General features: G+C 44.5%; 1 protein-coding gene across 1 annotated transcript; it reads right to left on the minus strand.

Annotated features, from left to right (window-relative positions):
- Positions 1-13,374: 13,374 nt before the first annotated feature.
- Positions 13,375-22,863, minus strand: PDZK1IP1 (PDZK1 interacting protein 1). Its single transcript, XM_081916238.1, has 4 exons — positions 22,679-22,863; positions 16,365-16,473; positions 15,391-15,501; positions 13,375-13,739 (listed from the first exon to the last, which is right to left on the minus strand). The coding sequence occupies exons 1-4, from the start codon at positions 22,743-22,745 to the stop codon at positions 13,631-13,633; spliced, it is 396 nt and encodes a 131-aa protein (XP_081772364.1). The 5' UTR covers positions 22,746-22,863; the 3' UTR covers positions 13,375-13,630.
- Between the last annotated feature and the right edge of the window lie 1,265 nt (positions 22,864-24,128).

Genomic DNA, 24,128 nt, shown 5'->3' on the forward strand with positions numbered 1-24,128 from the left:
ATTAATAATTTGCTGCCCTTTCAGCTCCCTAGGGCAGCCACCAAGTGACTGTTGGGGAAACGGGACTGGCCAAAATCTCTCTTTCCCCCTGGTCACTGGATCTCTGGATTCAACCCACTAGAATACACTGTTCAGCTGAGGCTGCAATCCTAAAAATGCTTATTAGGAATCAGTCCTGTTGAGCTTAATAGGACTTACCTCTAAATAAAGATGCATAGGATTGTACTGCATTAGAATGTTCCTCAGTATGTATTCAGATGTCAAGGAAATAAGCAACTATTCCATTTTTATAAGACACCTGAAAGCAGCAATACAACATTAAATACAATATTTAATGTTGTATTGTTTTAAACTTAGCCAGATGGGCGGGGTATAAATAAATTAGTAGTAGTAGTAGTAGTAGTAGTAGTAGTATTTTGTCAATGTACTGTTTTTCCTTTCAAATCCCATCGACAAAACCAATAACTTTGAAGGGTGTCTTTTTTGGTTTTTCCTAAGATTTCATGTGAGGCATGAATTGCTGACCAATATTAGTAAAGATAATTTTTACCTCAGAGGGGGAGACATTCTCTGAAGGCTGCACTATGGCTTTCTGAAAATGCTCTTTTGAATCCAGGTGCTGGGAAATTCTCACAAGCAAACCTTACCTTATGGGGTACATTCATGCCTTTAAGAATACCAAATTGATAAGGAAGTCAATTTGCAGCCAGGAATTCCTTCTTGCAGTAGGACTTGCAGTGCTGGCTATTTCTAAAATGAAGCGTTGGAAAAGCTGATGGGGAAGAATATAATGAGAACCTAATTGAAGGAGGTGTTCTGTTTTAACTAATAAGGAAAGTAACTTTTGTGTTTTCTCATTAATTGATGGAGAATTATATATACATACACATATCTATGTACATAAATCTATATTTAGAGCTCTACCAGCTCTACCTCTCTTTTAAATCAGAACCAGTGAGGGCAGTGAAGGTCCTGTGTGAGTGTCTGGAGGCGGTTGGAGGATGGATGGCGGCTAACAGATTGAGGTTGAATCCTGACAAGACAGAAGTACTGTTTCTGGGGGACAGGAGGCGGGCAGGTGTGGAGGATTCCCTGGTCCTGAATGGGGTAACTGTGCCCCTGAAGGACCAGGTGCGCAGCCTGGGAGTCATTTTGGACTCACAGCTGTCCATGGAGGCACAGGTCAAATCTGTGTCCAGGACAGCTGTTTACCAGCTCCATCTGGTACGTAGGCTGAGACCCTATCTGCCTGCGGACTGTCTCGCCAGAGTGGTGCATGCTCTGGTTATCTCCCGCTTGGACTACTGCAATGCACTTTACGTGGGGCTACCTTTGAAGGTGACTCGGAAACTACAACTAATCCAGAATGCGGCAGCTAGACTGGTGACTGGGAGCGGCCGCCGAGACCATATAACACCGGTCTTGAAAGACCTACATTGGCTCCCAGTATGTTTCCGAGCACAATTCAAACTGTTGGTGCTGACCTTTAAAGCCCTAAACGGCCTCAGTCCAGTATACCTGAAGGAGCGTCTCCAGCCCCATCATTCTGCCCAGATGCTGAGGTCCAGCGCCGAGGGCCTTCTGCCGGTTCCCTCATTGCGAGAAGCGAAGCTACAGGGAACCAGGCAGAGGGCCTTCTCGGTAGTGGCGCCCACCCTGTGGAACGCCCTTCCAGCAGATGTCAAAGCGATAAACAACTACCTGACATTCAGAAGACATCTTAAGGCAGCCCTGTTCAGGGAAGTTTTTAACGTGTGATATTTTACTGTATTTTTGTTTTTATGGAAGCCGCCCAGAGTGGCTGGGGAGGCCCAGCCAGATGGGCGGGGTATAAATAATAAATTATTATTATTATTATTATTATTATTATTATTATTATTATTATATAAAAATCTCTCAACAGTTGTTGCTACGGCACTAATCTAATCCAGAGGCAGGGAACCTGTTGCCCTCCAGATGTTGGGCTTTCAACATCCCTGACCATTGGCCATGCTGACTAGGCTTTAAGGGAGTCCTAACAACATCCTGACAGGGGTGGCGCTGTGGGTTAAACCACAGAGCCTAGGACTTGCCGATCAGAAGGTTGGCGGTTCAAATCCCCGTGATGGGGTGAGCTCCCATTGCTCGGTCCCTGCTCCTGCCAACCTAGCAGTTCGAAAGCACATCAAAGTGCAAGTAGATAAATAGGTACTGATCCAGCGGGAAGGTAAACGGCATTTCCTTGCCCTACTCTTGTTCCCCAGAAGCGGCTTAGTCATGCGGGCCACATGACCTGGAAGTTGTACGCCGGCTCCCTCAGCCAATAAAGCGAGATGAGCGCCGCAACCCCAGAGTCGGTCACGACTGGACCTAATGGTCAGGGGTCCCCTTTACCCCCTAAGAACATCCTAAGGGGCTCTGGTTCCCGATCCCTGGCCAAATCCATCACATCTTCTGGTGTTTTCCCCATAAGTTGCACCTCATACATTAATGTCAGTAGCTTTGACATGATGCAAGAGAAAACTTGCAAAATGTAACCTTCCATTTAGGAATGAATCATGAGGAGAATGTTACGATCGAGCTTTTGTTGCTCTTTCACCCCGAGGAAGCGGTGGTTTCATCATTCTTCTGATTACAAAGCAAAGCAACCTCTTGGCAGTACGACAGAAGATAAACTAGAGAGATTAACAAAATGCAGTGGGCAACACCTGCCTTTGTCCAGGGTTTAAGGCACGCCCTCACTGAGGACTCTGGGAGTTGAACCTGGGACCTTTTTCATGCAAAACAGATGCCAAGCTGTGGCCCTTCGCCCATATATTGTGCATCCATACCTTTTATCTAATGAGGAAATTAGCTTTTATACCTGGCCATTGGCTGGCTGAGTCTTTTCTCATTAGATGATGGAGAATAATATATATATATATATATATATATATATATATATATATATATATATATATATATGCTTTCGTAGATTTTCACGGGTACAGGAATGCAGGTTTTGGTGTCCTCGGGTGTCGGGTGTCTTCCCGTGTAAAAGTTGGGGTGTCTAGGCGACGAGGTCTCACTCGTCATCTTCAGGCTGGTGCTTTCGGCTTCTTGTTACTGGAACAGAGCAGGATCTCAGTGTTTGAGTTCCTATAAATACTGTTGAGGGGGTGTGGTGTATAGCCTCCAATGTTCTGGGCAGAGAGGAAGTTCCCAGGCTAGTGTGCCTTTTCTTCTTTTGTTCCTTAATTACTTGAGGGATATCTTGAGTGATTTCTTGAGTGATATCCTGAGTACCACTTAGGTGGGTCATTGGGTGTGGATTAGTTGCTAAAGTCTTTGTGTCTTGACCTCTTGAACTTTGTGAAGAGTTTTTCTGAGAAGATGGCTGTACTGCACTTAGTTGTGCTCTGGCTTGGCTTCGTGTATAGGGGCGAGCTGTGGTTTTGTGGCCTGTGTCAGCCAGATCTGTGTAGGGATTGCAGGGGGGTGCAGCATCCGGAGGTGCCACCATGGTTTGGCTACTGGATGGTGTCTGTAATTTATCTGTGGAGAGGGTCTGGGTTTGGGTCTGGTGTGGTTGATTGGTGATGGCGTTCTGTGTGCCTCTGGATCTGGTGTCAGTTTTTGTGGGGAGGGCTAATTTCCAGATGTCTGGCAAGCGGGATGTGTCGTCACGCTTGTTCATGTTGTGAGGGTGTTTCTCTATCTCGATGGCTTCCATGATTATTCTCTTGTGGTGATGTTCCATGTTAAAGAGCAATTTGGAATCTGCAAAATTAATTTCGTGTCCTGTTTCTTTCATGTGTTGGAAAAGAGAGGAAGTTTTTTCTTCTTTTTTGACGGCATTCTTGTGTTCTGCGATACGTGCATTTATTCGTCTGTTTGTTTGTCCAATGTACGTGGCTGGGCAGACTTTGCAGGGTATTTCATAGACCCCTTGGTTTTCCAACTGGATTTTATCCTTGGGGTTTCTGAGGATATTGGCTATTTTTTGGTTGGTGCAAAAGGCTGTTTTGATATTGTGTTTATGGAGGATTTTGCTAATTTTATCTGTAGTGCCCTTGATATAAGGAAGGAATACATCTTGGACCTGACCAACCACTGCCTAACCAACACGTACTTCATCCACAATGGACAAAGATACAAACAGATAGAAGGAGCACCTATGGGATCACCCCTCTCACCGGTCATCGCAAACCTGTACATGGAACACTTTGAAACCAATGCTTTAGACAAGTCAGAACACAAACCCAAACTTTGGCTCAGATATGTTGACGACACCTTTGTAATTTGGCCACACGGGAAGGAAAAACTGGATAGCTTCCTCACACATCTCAACAGCCTACACCCCAAAATACAATTCACTATGGAAATAGAAGCCAACAACCAACTTCCCTTCCTTGACGTCCTAATCTACAAAAAACCTGATGGCTCCCTAGGACACACTATCTACCGAAAAAAAACACACACCAACCGCTACTTACATGCACAATCACACCACCACCCTGCACAAATAAACTCCGTAGCCAAGACTCTCATCTCCAGAACTAAACGCCTGGCTGACAAAGACCACTTGACAACTGAGTTACAGAATCTCTCAAATGTGTTAATTGCCAATGGATACCAGCAAAACAGGGTTACGAAGCTAATCCAAAAAGAAACACCCCCCAAAAACCAAGACACAGAAGAAAACAATGGCATGGCCCTCCTTCCTTATATCAAGGGCACTACAGATAAAATTAGCAAAATCCTCCATAAACACAATATCAAAACAGCCTTTTGCACCAACCAAAAAATAGCCAATATCCTCAGAAACCCCAAGGATAAAATCCAGTTGGAAAACCAAGGGGTCTATGAAATACCCTGCAAAGTCTGCCCAGCCACGTACATTGGACAAACAAACAGACGAATAAATGCACGTATCGCAGAACACAAGAATGCCGTCAAAAAAGAAGAAAAAACTTCCTCTCTTTTCCAACACATGAAAGAAACAGGACACGAAATTAATTTTGCAGATTCCAAATTGCTCTTTAACATGGAACATCACCACAAGAGAATAATCATGGAAGCCATCGAGATAGAGAAACACCCTCACAACATGAACAAGCGTGACGACACATCCCGCTTGCCAGACATCTGGAAATTAGCCCTCCCCACAAAAACTGACACCAGATCCAGAGGCACACAGAACGCCATCACCAATCAACCACACCAGACCCAAACCCAGACCCTCTCCACAGATAAATTACAGACACCATCCAGTAGCCAAACCATGGTGGCACCTCCGGATGCTGCACCCCCCTGCAATCCCTACACAGATCTGGCTGACACAGGCCACAAAACCACAGCTCACCCCTATACACGAAGCCAAGCCAGAGCACAACTAAGTGCAGTACAGCCATCTTCTCAGAAAAACTCTTCACAAAGTTCAAGAGGTCAAGACACAAAGACTTTAGCAACTAATCCACACCCAATGACCCACCTAAGTGGTACTCAGGATATCACTCAAGAAATCACTCAAGATATCCCTCAAGTAATTAAGGAACAAAAGAAGAAAAGGCACACTAGCCTGGGAACTTCCTCTCTGCCCAGAACATTGGAGGCTATACACCACACCCCCTCAACAGTATTTATAGGAACTCAAACACTGAGATCCTGCTCTGTTCCAGTAACAAGAAGCCGAAAGCACCAGCCTGAAGATGACGAGTGAGACCTCGTCGAAACGTCGCCTAGACACCCCAACTTTTACACGGGAAGACACCCGAGGACACCAAAACCTGCATATATATATATATATATATATATATATATATATATGGGGAAATGGTATGTCCTGCAGAGGACACCTAAGGTCCGTGAATAATAATAGCTTAAAGGTCCCGGGCCCTAAGGAAGCCAGACTACCAGGGCCAGGGCTTTTTCAGTGACGGCTCCAACCTGGTGGAATGCTCTGTCCCACAAGACTAGGGTCCTGCAGGATTTGATCTCTTTCCGCAGGGCCTGTAAGACCGAGCTATTCTGCCTGGCCTTCAATTTGAATTAGCCTGATCCTCTATTCCCTTTTCCCTTTCCTCTTCTATGAAGAAACCCTTTCTGGGACCCCACATTTACATTCTTCCCTGGTCTCCTTGCTGGCCCTAGTAGGACCAACTTGGCCAGTTAGCCCTGGTAATCATTGGATGTCTACTGACTGTTTTTTGTTTTTTTTGTTTTCCCAAAATGACCCCTGAATTTTTGAATTCTATTGATATTGATGCTGCATTTTATGTTGTGTTTTATGCTGTTTTAAAGTCGCATTTTAATCAATGTTTTATATTTGCTGTTAGCTGCCCTGAGCCTGGTTTTTAAACCAGGAAGGGCAGCGTATAAATAAAATAATAATAATATTATTATTATTATTATTATTATTATTATTATTATTATTACCTTGCTGAAAGTCTAGCATTGTCAGGTGTAGCCTCTGCTCCCAGAAGTAGCATAAAAGGCTTCTCTCCTTCCCCTTCCCTCTCATACAATTGAGTGAAAAGTTTATGCTTATTGTGGGCAAGGAACGGGCGAGAGATTGAGATGGTTGGAATGGGAGATAGACATCTAATTTTAATCACTCAAGTGTTAGGCCCAAATGGCTCCTTTTAGCATGGTTGGTGCTATTTCTGTACCTTCTTTGCCTCTCCCTGCATCACCATGGCAACGATGGCTGCAACTCCAGCAGCCATTTTTCACAGAGGTCTGAGGGGATGGGCCATAAATCCAGCTAAACAAGCCTGCTAGGTTCCAGTTGCATTCATGACAAGGTTACATCACAGGATTGAGGAAGATGGATGTGCGCATGTGAGTGCTTAGCGCCAAATTTTCTCTTTCTCTCTCTCTCATTTTTTTAGAAGTGCAAACAATAGAGCTAAAAGGTCGTGTATCAGTGAGATAATCGTCAGCGACGTGTCATTATTACATACTGTGCATTTATTATCTCTTGCTGCAGCCATGTCAGAGGCGGCTGCAGAGGGCTAGATAATTGGGTGCCTTCATGCAGATGGTTTATTATCAGTCTCTTCCAGGAGGAGGTTTAAGACAGTTAGTGATGCTGTTTGCTAGTTAAAGATTAGAGACCCCAGAGAATAATTAACAATCCCAAAAGCCAGTCTTTCTGCAGGATTCTTATGCCTCCACTCCCTCCACTGCCTTTTAATCTATTCATTCTAGCAGGTGTAATAAAGTGATAAGGAGAGGCTCAGGGGATGTTTGTTTGACTGCTTTTGGGTGTACAAACTACAAAGGATGGCATTTTATTTCTGTCTTTCCTTGGCACCAGCAGAAACTAGGAAAACTTTCATGCCCACTCTGTGTCTGTAAACACACACTGCTGCTGGCCAAGTTCTTGCCCAGAGACCACCTGGGCCACCAGCAGGCTTGCCCATTTCCATGGCATTGGGCAGAGGGGAGCGATTCATGTGTCTCCAGCAGCAGAGGCTTTCTGACAAAGTGGCAACCACACACAGCTGCAAAACGGCTCTTTTTCTTTATGAAGACGCAAACGTTCAAACTGATTTTCCTATTTGGTGTACCAAAGACAATTGGATCTTCCATGCTTGCTAGATAGCACAGTGTTAAAACTAGGTAGGCAAACATGACATTTTGGCGATAAAGCAGTTACCACCTGAATGTTTTCCACTAAAATATTAAATTAACTGTTTTTAAAATGTGGGAAAGCTCTCAACTTACAAATCTAGTGAATGAATGATTGGTTGGGTTTGTGGGTTCCATGGGAAATCTGTGGTACAATATTAGGGCTCTCCCCACCTCTTAAATATGTCCCCCATGGGTTCAGAATTCAGAATGAGGCAGCTAGACTGGTGACTGGGAGTGACTGCCAAGACCCCATAACACCGGTCTTGAAAGACCTACATTGGCTCCCAGTATGTTTCCGAGCACAATTCACAGTGTTGGTGCTGACCTTTAAAGCCCTAAACGGCCTCAGCCCAGTATACCTGAAGGAGTGTCTTCACCCCCATTGTTCTGCCTGGACGCTGAGGTCCAGCGCCGAGGGTCTTCTGGCGGTTCCCTCACTGCGAGAAGCCAAGTTACAGGGAACCAGGCAGAGGGCCTTCTCAGTAGTGGTGACCACCCTGTGGAATGCCCTCCCACCAGATGTCAAAGAAATAAACGACAATTTGACATTTAGAAGGCAGCTCTGTTTAGGGAAGCTTTTAATGACTGATGTTTTGATGTATTTTTAATCTTTTGTTGGAAGCCGTCCCGAGTAGCTGGGGAAACCCAGCCAGATGGGCGGGGTAGAAATAAATTATTATTACAGTATTATTATTTATTATTATTATTATTATGTCTACAAATACTGCAGTGGAGGACAAAACGGCAGCTGCTTTAAGGTATAGCAGCATGTAAAATCCTAGCCATGGCAGAAGACATCTTAGAGAAAAGAAAAAGAAAATGCCCCAATATTGTACCACCAATTATCCCTGAAAACCAATTTCTCTCCTATTAAGCAAGGTAAAAAAATTAAGCTAGCATTGTTATAGGCATGCTATCTAGTCGGGGAACTGCTTTGCAAAATTTGGAGAAGTGTGAATTTCAAAGGATAGTTGCATTTTGGTCTGGGCATTGTTTCTGGAAGTGTGGGTAAGGAGGGTTCACTTGAGAATGCAAATTACTCCCTCATCCCTACTTTCAACCAGTAGCAGCAGGCAGGGCTGCATGGATGGGTCTGCCTGGCTCTCCTGCCCTCCAAGGACCACTGCCTGTTACCAAGAGAGGGAAGGGCAAGGGAGTTAAGAAACGGGAGGGGCGTGGGCTTTCCGTGAGCACAGCATCAGGAACATAGGATTGGCTTCAGTGCTGCAACCTCACATGCCTTCCCTTTCTCTTCTCAGTAACTGGTACACAGCACTGGGGTGAGAGGAGTGTGGCGCAGCCACGCCATGTAGTTCTGCTGTCTTTTACTGCTTCCAGCTACAGTCCTCAAGTGGCATTTGTAGTTGCGATATAACATACAGTGGTACCTCAGGTTAAGTACTTAATTCGTTCCGGAGGTCCGTTCTTAACCTGAAACTGTTCTTAACCTGAAGCACCACTTTAGCTAATAGGGCCTCCTGCTGCTGCTGCACCACCGGAGCACAATTTCTGTTCTCATCCTGAAGCAAAGTTCTTAACCTGAAGCACTATTTTTGGGTTAGCGGAGTCTGTAACCTGAAGTGTATGTAACCTGAGGTACCACTGTACAGGCAAGTCTGTCTGTGACCTCTTTATTTAAATCTTCATCTAAATGTAAGAAAAGCAATATGTATGCAATTGCTGACCAATGCCATTAAATGACTTCAGGAGCCTAAAATCAGTTATGTGCCAAGTTCTCCCAACTCCCATAGTAAATGTATTTATGTTGCGTGATCCACTCTGATTGTTCTTAACCTGCATTGCAGCATTGGCTTCCCCTTTCTGAAATGCTTGGGAATGGAGTCACATGAGGGAATGGCATGGAATCACCCCCACTCAAAAGACGTGTTGTGGCGAGAGAGCAGTGATAGAGAGATCAATCCTGAAGCCAAATACCTTGGCTGCTTAGTTAAAATTCATGCATGTGGCTTTCAGACAATGAACTCACACTTCACACTTACTTAGATTCCCAGCCCACAGTTTGCCTTCTCATTGACCTATATATATGATCAGTCATTTCGGGTTACCTAGTCTCAGTCCTGTGACTTTTTATAAGCTATGTTATCTATCAACACCCTTGATATTTCAGTTGCCCTTCTGACCTCTAGAGGGCAGCACTCCCACTCTTTTTAAGATTCTGGGTGTTGTCGCTGGGGCCGCCCAATATTCTTTATATTTATGTTTTTTCATCCATGAACCTTGGACTTCCTCCCACTCTGTCTCATAGGATTACAAAAAAATTAAGAAAGTTTTACAGAGTGGCTTTTTCATAGCTTCACGTGACAATTCATTTTCTGTATATAACTGACTAAATATATGAAAGTTACAGGTAGGTAGCAGTGTTAGTCTGCCGTAGTCAAAACAAAATTTAAAAATTCCTTCCAGTAGCACCTTAGAGACCAAATAAGTTTGTTATTGGTAAGAGCTTTCGTGTGCATGCACACTTCTTCAGTGCACACTTCTAAGGTGCTACTGAAAGGATTTTTTAAAAATATATGAAAGTTGATTATTTGTGATGCAAATCCCACCTCACCTTGGTACTTGCATCCTCTTTGTCTATCCAGCTCCTTTCTCTAGAGTAGAACCAACGACATCATTGGCTAGAGAAGAGTACTCTTTTGCTTGTTTAACAGGCTTGTATGTCCCTTTTGGCAAAACAGCACCAAGGCAATTAAAGCAGTTTAGAACAATAAAAATCAAATCAATAAACTCAAAGTAGCATCAGAAAAATGCTGAAAAGTCTTAACATGCCCATGGAATGCCAGAGCAACAGACTCATGGAGAATAAGGCCATCAATATTGACTGGCAGGGATGTGCACAAAGTTTGTGGATTTTTTGAAATCGCTTATGAAATATCACATAATTCACTGGTTTGAATTGGGTGAAGAGCATGTTGGGGGGGTAACCTTTTTTCCCCTTTGCCAATTTCACAATGAAGATACAGATATATAGATCACACAGAGACACAGGAAGTGCCTGTATGTTTTCCCCTTTGCAGATTTGGGGACTGATTTCCATAGGAGCTAAAGGTTACCCCAGGGGCATAGGAAGGGAGATGCGGTCCGCCTCAGGTGTCATCCCTGAGGGGGTGACAAAATGGCACACTGCGGGGGCAGCACTGCCCTGCAGTGCACCTGAGCTGTACGTCTCTCCTGGGAGTGACACGGTAGCTCAGGGCCCTGCGTCCGCCAGCCAGACTCCATGAGCAGCTCACCATGGCACCTCCCTGGGCGGATCGCCACGGTGCCCCTGTGGGCAGCTCACCCCACTCCTGCAGCTCCAGGTACTGGAGCAGCTAGCTATGCCCCTGAGTTACCCATTTCCTTTGTACTGGTGCAAATCTTGGGCCCCTGCAGCTGATTTTTGGACAAGGAAATAGATTGGGAATTCTAGTCCCAGGACTGTGTCATGTCTAGTATGCCCTTGAGCATAATATGTTCAATAAAACGTCTCACATAGGAGAACTGGTTAATAAACAGCCTAGTAGAAAGTGCCTGTTAGAAACTCCAGAGACTGAGGAAAGGTCAGTCATGCTGCTAGGGATGGGGGAGAAATTTGTTTTGCCCACTTTTCGCAGCAAGCCAAACAGATGTCCTGGTCGCAAACTTATTATGTAGACTGGGATGCAGCTATCAGCTGGCTTATGCACTTCACTGTATTGTGTGATGCAATTTTGGATCTCTCTAAAAATATGAACAAAAGCATGTGTTTCATGTTTAAAGTGTGCACAAAATGCACATTTTATGGCAAAGAATACAAAAGTATGTTTTTTATCAAATTTATCAGATGCAATTTAAATGCATTTTTTTTAAAGTCCACAAAAATTGAATCAAAGCACCCATGATTTGGTGTGTGTAAAACTGACATGGAATGAAAATAGGCTGATCCCTCCACCCTTGTTCACCACCAATAATATATAGAATGTAAGAAAATGTGACCTTGTTTGCCCTCCCATCCAAATCAACAACTGAGTACTCTAGAGCATCTAGTTTTCTTCCATCTACCCTTCGTCGTGTTTTTGACGCTTTGGCATGCACAGTTGAAACATTTCCAAGTGTAACTTTGAACCCAGGACAATTGGAAACATTTTTTATTACATAAAAGTGTCAATTGCCAAAACAGAAATCAATTGTTTGCAGTAATTGACTCTGGCTCTCACCTATCATCCCGTGTTACTTTTGTAACAAAAGGGAGGACAGGGGAGTCAGAAGTGCTATTCTGACAGAGTGCAGCTAAGCACACACTTTAAGAAGAATTTGCTGAATTGGAGGCTATGAGTTGAGGGTGAATCTTGGCCATGCATTCCCATAAAATGGGACATACCATGTCTTCAAAAGGCTATAGTGTAGGAGTGGATAGAGCAGGACTGTAGTTCCTGAGCTATTTTAAGCCACCCCCCAACACAATTTTTAATAGATTCCACATCATTAATTCAAATGCAATGTGATTTTGACTTTAGAAATAGTTCTCTCCCATATTCTAGCATGCATTGACTGCATTTTGAGCTGCACAAAATTTGAATGAAAGAGGCTTTAAGGACACTTCTAGTCTCCAGTATGAATGGGCAGCAGCCTTGTCCATTATCTCCATCTATATGGCCTCTCTCCCAGCTTCACACAAGGATAGAAGCATTGGCCAGCACCAACAGAGTCTTGGGTCTTAAGGAAGAGAGAATCACCCATACTATAGGATAACCTGGAGACAACCCGAAGAGCAATGATCGGTAGGGTTGCCAGCACTGTGGTCATTTTGAGGAAGGAATAGTAACTAGGTTTGGGTTTGAATCACTGGGGAAGAAATGGTGGAAGAAATCCTGTGAACTTTTGAAACATAGGATTTTGTTACATCCTGCTTTGCAGGCTAGCTGGTGTGACTGTAATTAAAAAATATATTTATTGATTATTTAAACAATTAAAAATACACACAGTAATCCATTTTACATTGGAAAATTATACCTGGGATTTTGTTCCCACAATAAAACTGTTGACTTAAAAAAAATAATCAATAAGTATCAGCCAACACTGACTTGCAGGTAACAAATCCTCCGCTCATTTGATACATACATGGAAAGAAAAGCAGTTGATTCACATCTAAGGCTTGCATCTGAGCCACATAGGCTTTATTCATGCCCTAGTAGCTGGTGTGTCCTTTTGGCAATTCCATAGCAGAGCAAGAATCAAATGAAGCAATCTGGTGGAGAATTACAGGCTTGAGTTGATAATACCTATTTACTGTTCCCATGTAGATGCTTGATTGTGAAGAAAGAGTAGTTTCTCACCAGGAAATTTCCAGGTGGGACATAGCAGTGGGCTACAGAGGACTTTCAAGGAGGTCTGTGTTTGCTGTCTATGGCAATCCAGCAATAGCTGCTAAGAAGAAATAATAATTAATCTTAGGGGCATTGCTGGGTACTTAGAAGACTTGGGGCAAAAGTCTGTATGAAGTTTGCATGTGTTAGATGCAAATTCAGACTGGTTTTCACAGCCCCTTGCTTTGCTCTAAGGGTTTCTAGGTAGGATCTTCTGGGTTGAGGACCCTGTAGGTCTTCACAGATTATGATGGGGTTTTTTGCGGGGGGGGGGCTCAAAAGGGAGAGGGGCAGAAGATCCAGGGCCTAGTGCAAGAGACTTGGTTTCAAGCCCCCCGAATGTCTGTGGTGATTATGGAATAACACTAACAATCAGGTTTGGTAAAGATTCTGATGTTGGACTCAACATGATGTGCCAGTTTATTCCCCCCCCCCCCAGAGAGGTGCACAGATGACCTCAAAACTTAACACAGGACTATAACAGCAACATGAAATCTGGTGTGGAAAAGTTTTAACATAAAAATAAATGAAACATAGGCTTCACTCAGCCAGCAGCCAATGCCTTGTAGTAAAGTGATTAAATCCATGCACAATAACTGATGTGCAGAACTGGTCTCTTGTATGGAGTCTATAATATGGGCAGGATAAGAAAAGACCAAGAAGTGAGGATGATGGTGATAAAGATGCTACATGCAAGTGGTAAGAACTTGAATATTGTTTTCACTATGACATTCAGTTGTGTTTCTGCACTCCAACTCGACTTTGTTTTCATAAACATGCGGGCCTTCTTCACTCCTGAAATATTAAGGGACAGAAAACACATATTATTTATATACTTCACTGCATCATACCCAGCTTCCAAGGAGAATGGCAGAGTACGCATGGTTCTTCTTCCTTATTTTTATCCTAATTTTGTGCAGTCAGGCAGGCTGAAAGATCCCAGCAGACCCAAGTTCACACAGTTAAATTTTCTAGCAGAGCAGGGATTTGAACCCTTGAAGTAACTGTTACATCTCAAGTCAGAGCCAAGTAAAAGGGGTTTTCATGATGTTTGAAGCATCTGTTTTATGAAATTGAAGTTGGATGCACAGATGCACTGAGGATGGCTATGCATCCTTTTTTAGAAATAATGGTTCCAATGCAGGGCTGTCAAACAAGAGGCTCATAGGCCAAGCAATGCATTTTGGGATTCCACTTCCAGTGTGGCCTACGGCACCCCTATTGCACCCCAAGCTATTCAAGCTCTTTTCAGATATCCAGAGTCAACCAATGGAGTCAGGCTACAAAGAGAGAGAAAATGAGTCAGCAGTGGCTGATACTATGTGCTTTCCTTCCATGTTCTTGAAACTGGCAGGGCACATGTCAAGGAAACAAGAGAATGAGGAAAGGTGTGGTGATTTGTTATTGGGAAAGGCAACATGGATTACAGAGCTGTTTCAGATTTGCAGGGTGGAGGAGGCCACAGTTTTGAAAGACAAAGCAGTGACACATGGGGATTTTTTTTAACATAATGTTCTTAAATTAAAAGAACTCTCAGAGTGGTTTGCAGAAGTAAAATACATATTAAACCAACACAGAGATAATAGGGCAGGAGGGTACAGTGCTAGAGTTCCAAAAAAGCCTGAACAACAAAAAAACTTTTATTAAAGAGTAGAAGCCTGTGTCTTCTGAATAATAGTGGGGAGGATGTTCGGAGGCAGACACCAGCATGGGGAGAGCCACTTCCACTTGCCACCTGACACTCAGTAAGTCACAGTGTTATTAGCAAGGCTTCCTCTGATGAGCTTGATGATTACTGGCTCTGTGTAGGGGAAGGCGGTCCTTTAGTATCCCAGTCACCAGAGACCCTGGGAAACATCCTGTGTTTTCCAGGACTCCTTGTGTCTGGGATCCATGCTATGGCACCACACTAGGTGCAAGGGAACTAAGATGGCCTCACACAGAAACCTCCACTGAGAGCTTCATGGAGCTAAGAGAAAGGAGAGTTGTCAACACCAAGGAGGTGCTCAGAAGTGAGCCAGGAGGGTTGTAATTAGGATCAGTGGAGAGATTTCAGCAGCACGATGAGAATGGGTGGCACCTCGGAGCGGAAAGGTGGGGAGCATTTTTAGAGGCCAGTTTTCCATGTCTGTTCACAAGACGTTACATCTTGTAACTGTGAGTGAATTATGCAAGCCTGCCATGAACTGCCGTGAGCATGGTCTGCTATGGAAAGGCTGCACGCAAATGGAAGGTGATGAGTGTGTGCATAGACCCCTTTCACATGCTGTTAAAATGTAGAGGTGGAGAGAGAGGGTGTGGCTGCTGCATGCATTGGTGGTGGAGGAGTTCGCTCTGGTGACCCTGTGGCCTCTCCTCATGCAATCTGTAAATGTGGGGAAGGAGTAATCTGAATCCCGCTTTTAGTTAGTTATGCTTTTTTGATATATATAAATATGAAACTAACCTGAAGTCCGCTGCAGTTGTTGAATACCTCCCTTCTGACCCATTTGAAACGGGCAGCTCTTCTTTGTTGCTGCTCATGGAGATTGCTTTGTTTTTCTCCTCAAGGGAATCACTGTGGAAATAATCAGAAGGTACACTAGGAGACCAGAAGGATAGGTCTTGTGTTCAATTCAATCACATAGATCCTACACTTGAATGCCTCTCCTTCCTTCCTTCCTTCCTTCCTTCCTTCCTTCCTTCCTTCCTTCCTTCCTTCCTTCCTTCCTCTCTCTCTCTCTCTCTCTCTCTCTCTCTCTCTCTCTCTCTCTCTCTCTCAGATTTATAACCTGTGCCTTCAGGACCCAAAAGCACCCCCATTATAATAAAATAATGATAAACAACAATAAAAGTCTAGCAGCTATCACAATAAGGCACAGCAATGAAAACACACTATCATCAGTATAAGAACACATCAAGGTTAAAAAGGCTTGCAAAGTAGAAAAGATTTTTCCTTCTCTGGGGAGGGCATCTCACAGGCCAGGGGCCATCACTTGAAAGTATTTCTCCCACGTAACTGCCCACCTCAGCTTGGATGCCATGGGCTACTGAAGAAAAGTATCAGAGGAATATCTCAGTATACAGACAGACTGGTAAGGGGTACTTAAGGAAGGAAACATTTGACTATAATTTATTTATTAACTTTTCGTCTCAACCTTCCTCCCAAAAGAACCAATATAAATGTTGGTGTGATTTAAACATAGTGGGGACAGTAGAAGGAAGATTTCAACCCTACTCCACCAGCACTGCAGTCCCAACCCATTTTTTTTGAGGGGAGAGGGGTAAATGCACTTGCTTTACATATTTTTAAAAGGGTGCAATCCAGTCAGGTATCTACTGACATCGCATCTCGTTTTGTCCCAAAGCAGCCCGACACATCAACACAGAAGCCATACAACCATCTTTGGCTGGAATAATGACAGTGGTGGTGGTACTTACTTGTTGTCCTGGCACCATAACCTATTGACAACAAAGGCAACCATTGCCAAAACCAAGAAGACAGTAACTGCAATGGTGCCCTGCACCCATGGCTGGAGGCTTCGCTGAACTGTCAAGAAAAGGGATGAAAACAAGTTTATTGTTGCTCCCAGTACTGGTAGTCTAGCTAGTTCTGTATTAGGCATGCAACACTATGCTCACCAACTTGGTGGGAAGGGTTCATAGTTGACTGAAGGAACATCTGTTCTGCATGCAGAAGATCTTTAGTACAATTACCGAAACAGTGCAAGACCTGAAACAGTGCAGAATCCCTGCCAGCCAGTGTAGAGTAGGGGGTTGGAAACCTCAGGACCAAGGTGGCCCTCTGGACCTTTTTCTCTGGCCTTCTCTCCCCAGGCCATCTCCCCCACCAGCCCTGTGTTCCACCCTCCTGTGTGAAATACTTGAGCACAACATCACCCATGGCTTCCAGCAACTGGTCTTCAGAAGCACTACAGCCTCCAACCACGAAGGCATAGAGCATAGACATTATGGCTAGGACGCATTGCTAGCCTTCTCCTCCATGAATTTGTCCAAGCCACTTTAAATCCTCACTCACCATGTGGGCCCTGCAAGGTTGGCCAGAAAGAAATGTGCCCCCTGGGTTGAAAAAGACTCCCCATTTCCAGTGTAGGCAATACTGAGCCAATACTGGCCTGGCTTGCTATAATGCAGCTTCTTATGTTCCCAACTGTAATTTATCTGGGCAGGGTCCGTTTCTGTTTAGTGACAAACTTACTGCTGCTGCCTAATCAAATTAAATAGAAGTAGCAGTATCTAAATGGCAGTACATGTGCATAAATCAAAAAGATTACAATCTATGCTTCCTCTGCCATAGATGCATTTCTTCCCCTTGTTATATTTTCACACCCTAGACAAGTCCCGAGGCAATTGAATATGGGGAATGCCGTGGCAACATGCAGTTCATATTCTTAGCTGGCAGAGATCTCTCAGAAAGCAGTCACGTCTCATCTCCCACCAGGTATCATGCTCATCCAGAAATCTGGTTATTAATTCTGAATCAACCTGTGAGGTGTTTGTTCTTTTTTTCCCCCCTCGGACTTCCCCCAATAGTTCTGATATTAAGTAGAACTAAAAGCATTTATTTGGGGGGCGGGGAGTGTTAAATAAATTCTCTTGGGTCAAACTTTCATGGGGAAAGCCAAATTTACATCCCCCTGATTTAGGTATGTAAGAGTCAGGCTGACCCAAGGTACCATATTTTGTTGATTAAGATGAAGGACAAGGTCATCCCCACCAACTCCATGCACAGAAACAGTTGATGGGCAGTTGAATCTTGCTTCAGCGCTTGCTGCCTGAGGGTGGAGCAGCACCAACGTAGAGTGCAAGCAAGGACCCCAGCACACTTTGTGCTCATTTGGCTTTTCTTCACTTTCGGTGTGAAGTGCCTTGTGGGAGAATTTGTGCAGGAGCAAAATCTAAATAAATAAAAATCCTGGCTGGCCTTCAGTGTTGGCCATAGAAATTATTTGACATAAATAAATCATAGAAGTTACCTTAAAGGTAATCTAATCTAGCGTTTTGAGCAATGGCAATCCAGCTCCAATGGCCCCATCTGATCTGTGCATTTAAAACAACACCATACCAATTCCCAATCCTTGGAACTGCAGTTTCTTAACATTGCTGAGAGTTGATAAAGGTAAAGGGACCCCTGACTATTGGGTCCAGTCGTGGCCAACTCTGGGGTTGCGGCCAGAGGGAGCCAGCGTACAGCTTCTGGGTCATGTGACCAGCATGACTAAGCCGCATCTGGCGAACCAGAACAGCACACAGAAACACTGTTTACCTTCCCGCTGGAGCGGTACCTATTTATCTACTTGCACTTTGACATGTTTTCGAACTGCTAGGTTGGCAGGACCGAGCAACGGGAGCTCACCCCATCGCAGGGATTCGAACCTCTGACCTTCTGATGTTAGGAAGCCTCTATTCCCCTCACAGAGCTACAGTTCTCAGAGTGGTTTAGTAGCCAATTCCTCTTCCCAGGGAACTCTGGGAACTGTAGCTTTGTGATTAGGTGTCTCCGAACAACTCTCATCACCCTTAACAAACTACAGTTCTCAGAAGTCTTTGGAGGAAGCTATGGGTGAGATTCATCTAACGAGCCCCATGATCAGAAGCCCTGCTTGTCCCCTCTTCCCTATATGTGCCCCCCGAAATTGGCTAAAGGGTGTTGGGAGAATCTCCCAGAATAGCACACAGGGGAAAGAGAGGGCTGATCATTCACCCTGGCAAGCTGCAATGCTTGCACAGTTGGAACATTCATCATAGCTCAAAGTTGATTTCCACCCCATGATTGTTCATGCAGATGGGGCCAGTGTAAGACTACAATATCCCAGGTAAGCAGCCATCCAGCCACAGAAGGAAAATAAAAAGACCAGAGGTAGGGAAGTAATCCCTCCTCTAGAATTTTCTGCCAAAAGGAAGTGCTTTGCATTCCGTGTTACGGTAAAACCGCGGCCCTGCCAGTGTTGACAAACACTTTCTTCTCTAAGAGGTTGGGTGGCCCTTTTGCAAGCTTCTTATGACTACCTGTCCCAGCCCATTCATGTTTTGCTGCCCTCTCAAAACCACTTTCCTGGAACAGAAAATGCCCAACCTTTGCCTCACCCTGAATAGAAATCAGACTGTGTTCTCCTCATGCTGTAATCTGTCACTAATTGTTAGGTCGTTCCAAAGAGGAGGATGGAGACTTGGTACACAATAGGCCTGTCAAAAGTGGGGCCAATGTTCCCAGACTGGAATGTTCAGCTGAAACTAAAATTTGCAAACATCTCCTTACAGAACTCACTTGACTCTCCTCAGTTTGGAACCGCTGGGCTTTGAATGCTCAGTTAAGTCAATACCTTCTGAAGTGGCAAAGGCCTCCCCTCCCATGTTTGAAATCAGATTCCAGGAGCCTAGTTGCTCAGTAGTCCTCAAACATCTGTGGAATTCTCCATGGGAGAAGGTTCAAAGCTCCAAACAGGGCTACGTGAGGACTGGTGTTCTCCCTTGGTTAATGCTGGACTACAGCAGCTGATGAAAGACAGTCCAAAGGTCTCTCCTGCCATTTTACATCTTGCCTTCCTTTAGAAAGTAGAAGAACATCATTCTGCCCTTTGACTGACACATGCATTGCAATAAAGGAAGCTCTTCTCCTTGGCATCTGGCCACCTTATGCAGAATTAAAATTGGAATTAAATCAAAGGGCACTGGAGGCATTCGTCACTCACCACCATCCTATAGAAATCCTACCCTCTTGTTTTGTCTCCCAACAGTTCTAACAGATCATCCATTAATGTCCAGATAATGTTCAACAGAAAAGGAAAAGGTGCACTGTGTCAGAGGTGCTTGTAGGACAACAGTTGGGTTTTGAGTAAATGCACCTAAAGGATTGCCAGCTTCTAGCAGAGCCTATATACGTTTAACAGCTATGTGACTGGCAGACAGTACCAAGTTAGTGTCAGTACCTGGTATCCTTGGGCAGCTGTTTCCTTGCAGGACTCGCTACTGATGCCAGTCCTGGATAACATGCCCCTGCCCCCCCCCATTTACTTTTCCCACAATGTCCCAAGGTAGCAGCAGACAAACATGAGGAAAACAGAAAACAGGGAGGGAATGAGGTCTCATAGTTTATAATAGCAAAAGACTTCTTGGGCAGGGGGAAACATAGAACAGAAATGAGGGGTGCTTTTATGAAAGTTTATTGTGAATCAGGTCCATTTTTTGGCCATTTCCCCACATATCTTTGGGAAAGAGTGGCAAACTATCTGCGAGGGGTGGCTGCCTAGAAAGATGAGGAACATGTCGCCATTGGCAAAGCAAATCCAGAATTCCTTTTCTCACCCAGACATGTGCAACAGACCAGAATGCTGATGGAGAATGCATTTAGATGTACATCTGCATGGACATCTGCATGGACATGGCCACCCTCATTTTCCCCAACTAGTTACCGGTATGTGCAACTAGGTCTGATTAGAAAGTGAAAATTTTCTGTGTGCTTTCCTGGTGATGCCATGAATGAAACTGACATCATGGTAGAGCAGGACAGAGGGTGTTCCCTAGCAATCTGTGCAACAGGAAAACTTCTCCTGTCTCCTTCTGAGTGAGGACAATGAGAGGGATCCATTTGCTCTCAGTGACACTGTCCTGTAGCTAAATCTGATTGCCTATGTGGCACCATGGTTTCATCATGTCACAGTGTGATCCCTAACTGGAATGGATCATACAATAAAAAAAGTCACAGAAATGCCATAATGAAAATGCAGCAGCACATTGGAGCAGGCATGGGGTGTGGCAAGGGAGGGAGGGAGTAATGAAATGCCATTTGTGATAGACTGCCTCGTTTATTTATTTTTTAAGAGAACCTTTTGTAAATTTAGCACAACTCTAGCAAAAATACAGCTGAAAAACTTCCTGAGTTGCAAACCAGAGAACGACAGCTCTGCCATGCGCCCTGCAGTGTGGGCTCTGCAGCTACCTGCCTTCTACTTGATTAGTGCACACAGGTAAATAGTCCTTTTAAGGGTTGGCACTTTCAGCCCTGTCAGCCCACCTACTCAATGAAACAGCATTTACAAGACAAATAATGCAAAGACCTCCTTCATGATGAAGGTAGGTAAAAAAGTACAATAAACAAAGCTATGTGATGTGCTGCTTTAGCACCTGCAGGCCGGCCAAAATCTGTGCCAAATTCCTCCCAGCCAAAGAGGACTTTAGAAGCCCTGCCAAGGCCAGTATGGGCGACATAGTCTGACTATTAGATTGTGGAAGTACTAATGAGCCACAACCTGTGCAATCTTGCAGTTCTTTGTAGCAGGAAAACACCCTGCCTTTCCAGTTTGGAGCTCAACCACAGAGCCAGCCAGCTGCATGGGAAACTGCTGCTTGGACACATCCTGCACAAAGACTGCAGCCTGGCTGTGTTCAGTGCAAGCTGTCTTACTCCACAGCTTCATTCTAGCAGTTTCATTGGACAGGACATGGTGTCTGCAAAAAGTTCTCATACATAATTGCTGCTGATGTTTCTGGCTTACATCTTTTATAGTGTGTGGCATCCTTCTTGATTTGCATATGCATTTATTTGTTGATTAATTCTGTATCCTACCTTCCCTCCCAAAGGAGCCCACATATCCATCAGAGCTGGAAAGAAGAGAGCTTCCATGGTCAGGTGGAACATATCTGCAGATTTTTTTTTTCCTCAGAGGTATTTGCAGGGATCCTTACATTCCACTCAGCAGTGCAAAATAGAAGTGAACAGAAGTCTGCCTATGTTGATGTTGGGAATACTCTTCCTGCAGGTTTTTGGGATTTTTAAAAATTCCTCCCATCTTAATTTTGCACTTAACATGAAGGGTGCTGCTATTCAAAGGTGCCAGGGAGGTCAGACATGGGTGAAGAGGACAAGCATTGGTGGTGTATTGTTCACCTGTGTCGCAAAGCAGCCTCACCCCTGGAGATTCTGCTTGCTTGACAAATGCACAGAGCAAGTGACCAAACAAAAATGGCAGTGGAAATAATCTGGCACTCCCACAGCTGTGCTGCAACAGCTCTGACCTCACCACCACCCTGCTCCACCCCAGCCCAGCTATAGTGAGCCCAGTGTGGGAGGGTAGCTTTGCAGCTCTGCCCCCCCCCCCATGACACTGGCTGCAACTGCTGCTTATGTTCAGCAGATGGCTGCATCATGTGCCCTCCTCAGACCATGCCCAGGGACATAAGGCTGTCTGAATGCTCCAGCGTTACTTCATTAGTTCATGCTGGACAACCACAGTTCCTGTTGGTTTACTTAACAGAGACATCTTAGCTCATGCCTGCCCAGAAATCATGGTCTGTTGTGCCCTAGCAGCTTCCCCAAACTCCAGTGGAGTGGAGGCTGGCTGTGGAAATTCAGTGGTAAACTAAAGGAAGGGAAGAAAACCCTGCAAATTCTATTTTTCCACAGTGAAGGAGAAGGATGGATGAAAGAGATGGAAAGAGATGAGATGAGGGGAATATGGGTGAAGAGACAGCTATGCACTATGATGAAGGAGGAAATAAAACAGGCCAGTGAATGTAGCAATGGAAGATTTTGTCCAAATAAACACGACTAGCATTAAGCAATGCTGGTGTTGGTTTCATGGTGTCATAATTGTTATAATAGAAAGCAAACAAACTTCGGGCATAAATTCAAGTATATACTGTAGAAGCAGAATAAATGTCAAAACAAAAGAGGTCACATATCAGCTGGGAAAGGTGAAGAAGAATCAGCATCTGCCAGAAAAGAAATCTGTTACCTCTTTGGCAGTTCACAGGTTCCAAAGCGACCAAGAGACAAAAGGTCACAGCCAGAGCAGCATTCATTTCGGTGGTGTGGGGAAGCGACTTTGCTGATCAGTGCCTTGATTTGTTTGCTGTAAGCAGAGAGAGGCTCCGTGGACTTGTTCCTTCTCTGAGGAATGCAGGAAGGCAAAATGTGAAATCCGAAGAGCCAAGGTGCATTTGGGCACGCCTCCCTCCCGGGTAATAAGCCTGGTGGATGATCAAGCCCATTAATTGGAGGGTTGCCATGCACCAGCAGCTATGCAAATGGAGCAATTCCAGAGCATTTTAGCAACTTAAGAGGATTCTTTTTACTTGCTGCCTCTTTGTTCCATCGTGCATCAGGTGGTTATGCAGCTCACAGAACTGCATCTTGACTTTCCAGCACCTCGTTAATGGCTTGGAAAGAGTACAGAAAAGAGAAAAGGGGCTCTTTCTTTGGCCCATACCCCACTGTCCCCTTCTGGTGCTGCCCATGGATAAAGTACAGATCCAAGTACAGATCAGACACAACTCTGCTAAGCTTCAGTAAGGTAGTCTCCTTGTGTACCTTCAGACCATAGCCTAAGACACATTTTCAAAAGATGTTAAAGCAACCATCTCAGAGTCCAGTCTCCCCTGCTATTCTGTAGCCTATCATTGAATGAGGCTGTGTACACCATGAGCTCCCACCACTGGTATGGGAAGCAGCAAACATGTGACGTCAGCCACAATCCATAGCCTATCATCTTTCTCAGGAAATAGTATATTTTGATGCATTTTCTTGCATCCAAATGCAGAAAAATAATATACAGTAGCTGCATTTTAAGTGTACGTGGCTTCAGTGATTATCAGGAGCAAAATTCCTCCACTAGTACAATGGTCTTGCCACTTGGCATTCTGGTAGCTATGCTGCCCCTAAGGAATGAAGAAAGTAAACATCACTTTGCACATGCCTTTCTGCAAAAAGCAGGTCAGGGTTTCCTTTGGCAGGGTCTGAATCCGGCCCCATTTACCAGAGATAACTTGCTTGGTTTAGCTAGTTGCACACCACTTGCTCTGGATACGGTGGGACTTGTTCCTGAGCAAGCATGCTTATGATCAAACTGAATCTCTCCTCCATTCCACCAGTCCAAACTAGTGTGTCACCATTTTCCCACCACATAAACTGCAGGTTTCCCCACACACATCTGGTTGACCACTGTGAGAAGATGATGCTGGACACTAGATGCATCATTGGCCTGATCCAGCACATTCTCAAGTTGTTGTCTTTCTCCCCCCCCCCCCACACACTTTTTAAAAAGAAAATAAGAAATAAACTGCAGTCTGGATAAAAAATGGGGGAAGCCCTCTGCCACTTTCGTCAACCCTACCAACAATATTACCCTACTCTTGCTTAGGAAACTGTTTCATGTATTTCACTTTGTGCTGATAAATTATCCTTTG

Source organism: Podarcis melisellensis (assembly GCF_964234715.1).
Source record: "Podarcis melisellensis genome assembly, chromosome: 6".
Lineage (NCBI taxonomy): Eukaryota > Metazoa > Chordata > Lepidosauria > Squamata > Lacertidae > Podarcis > Podarcis melisellensis.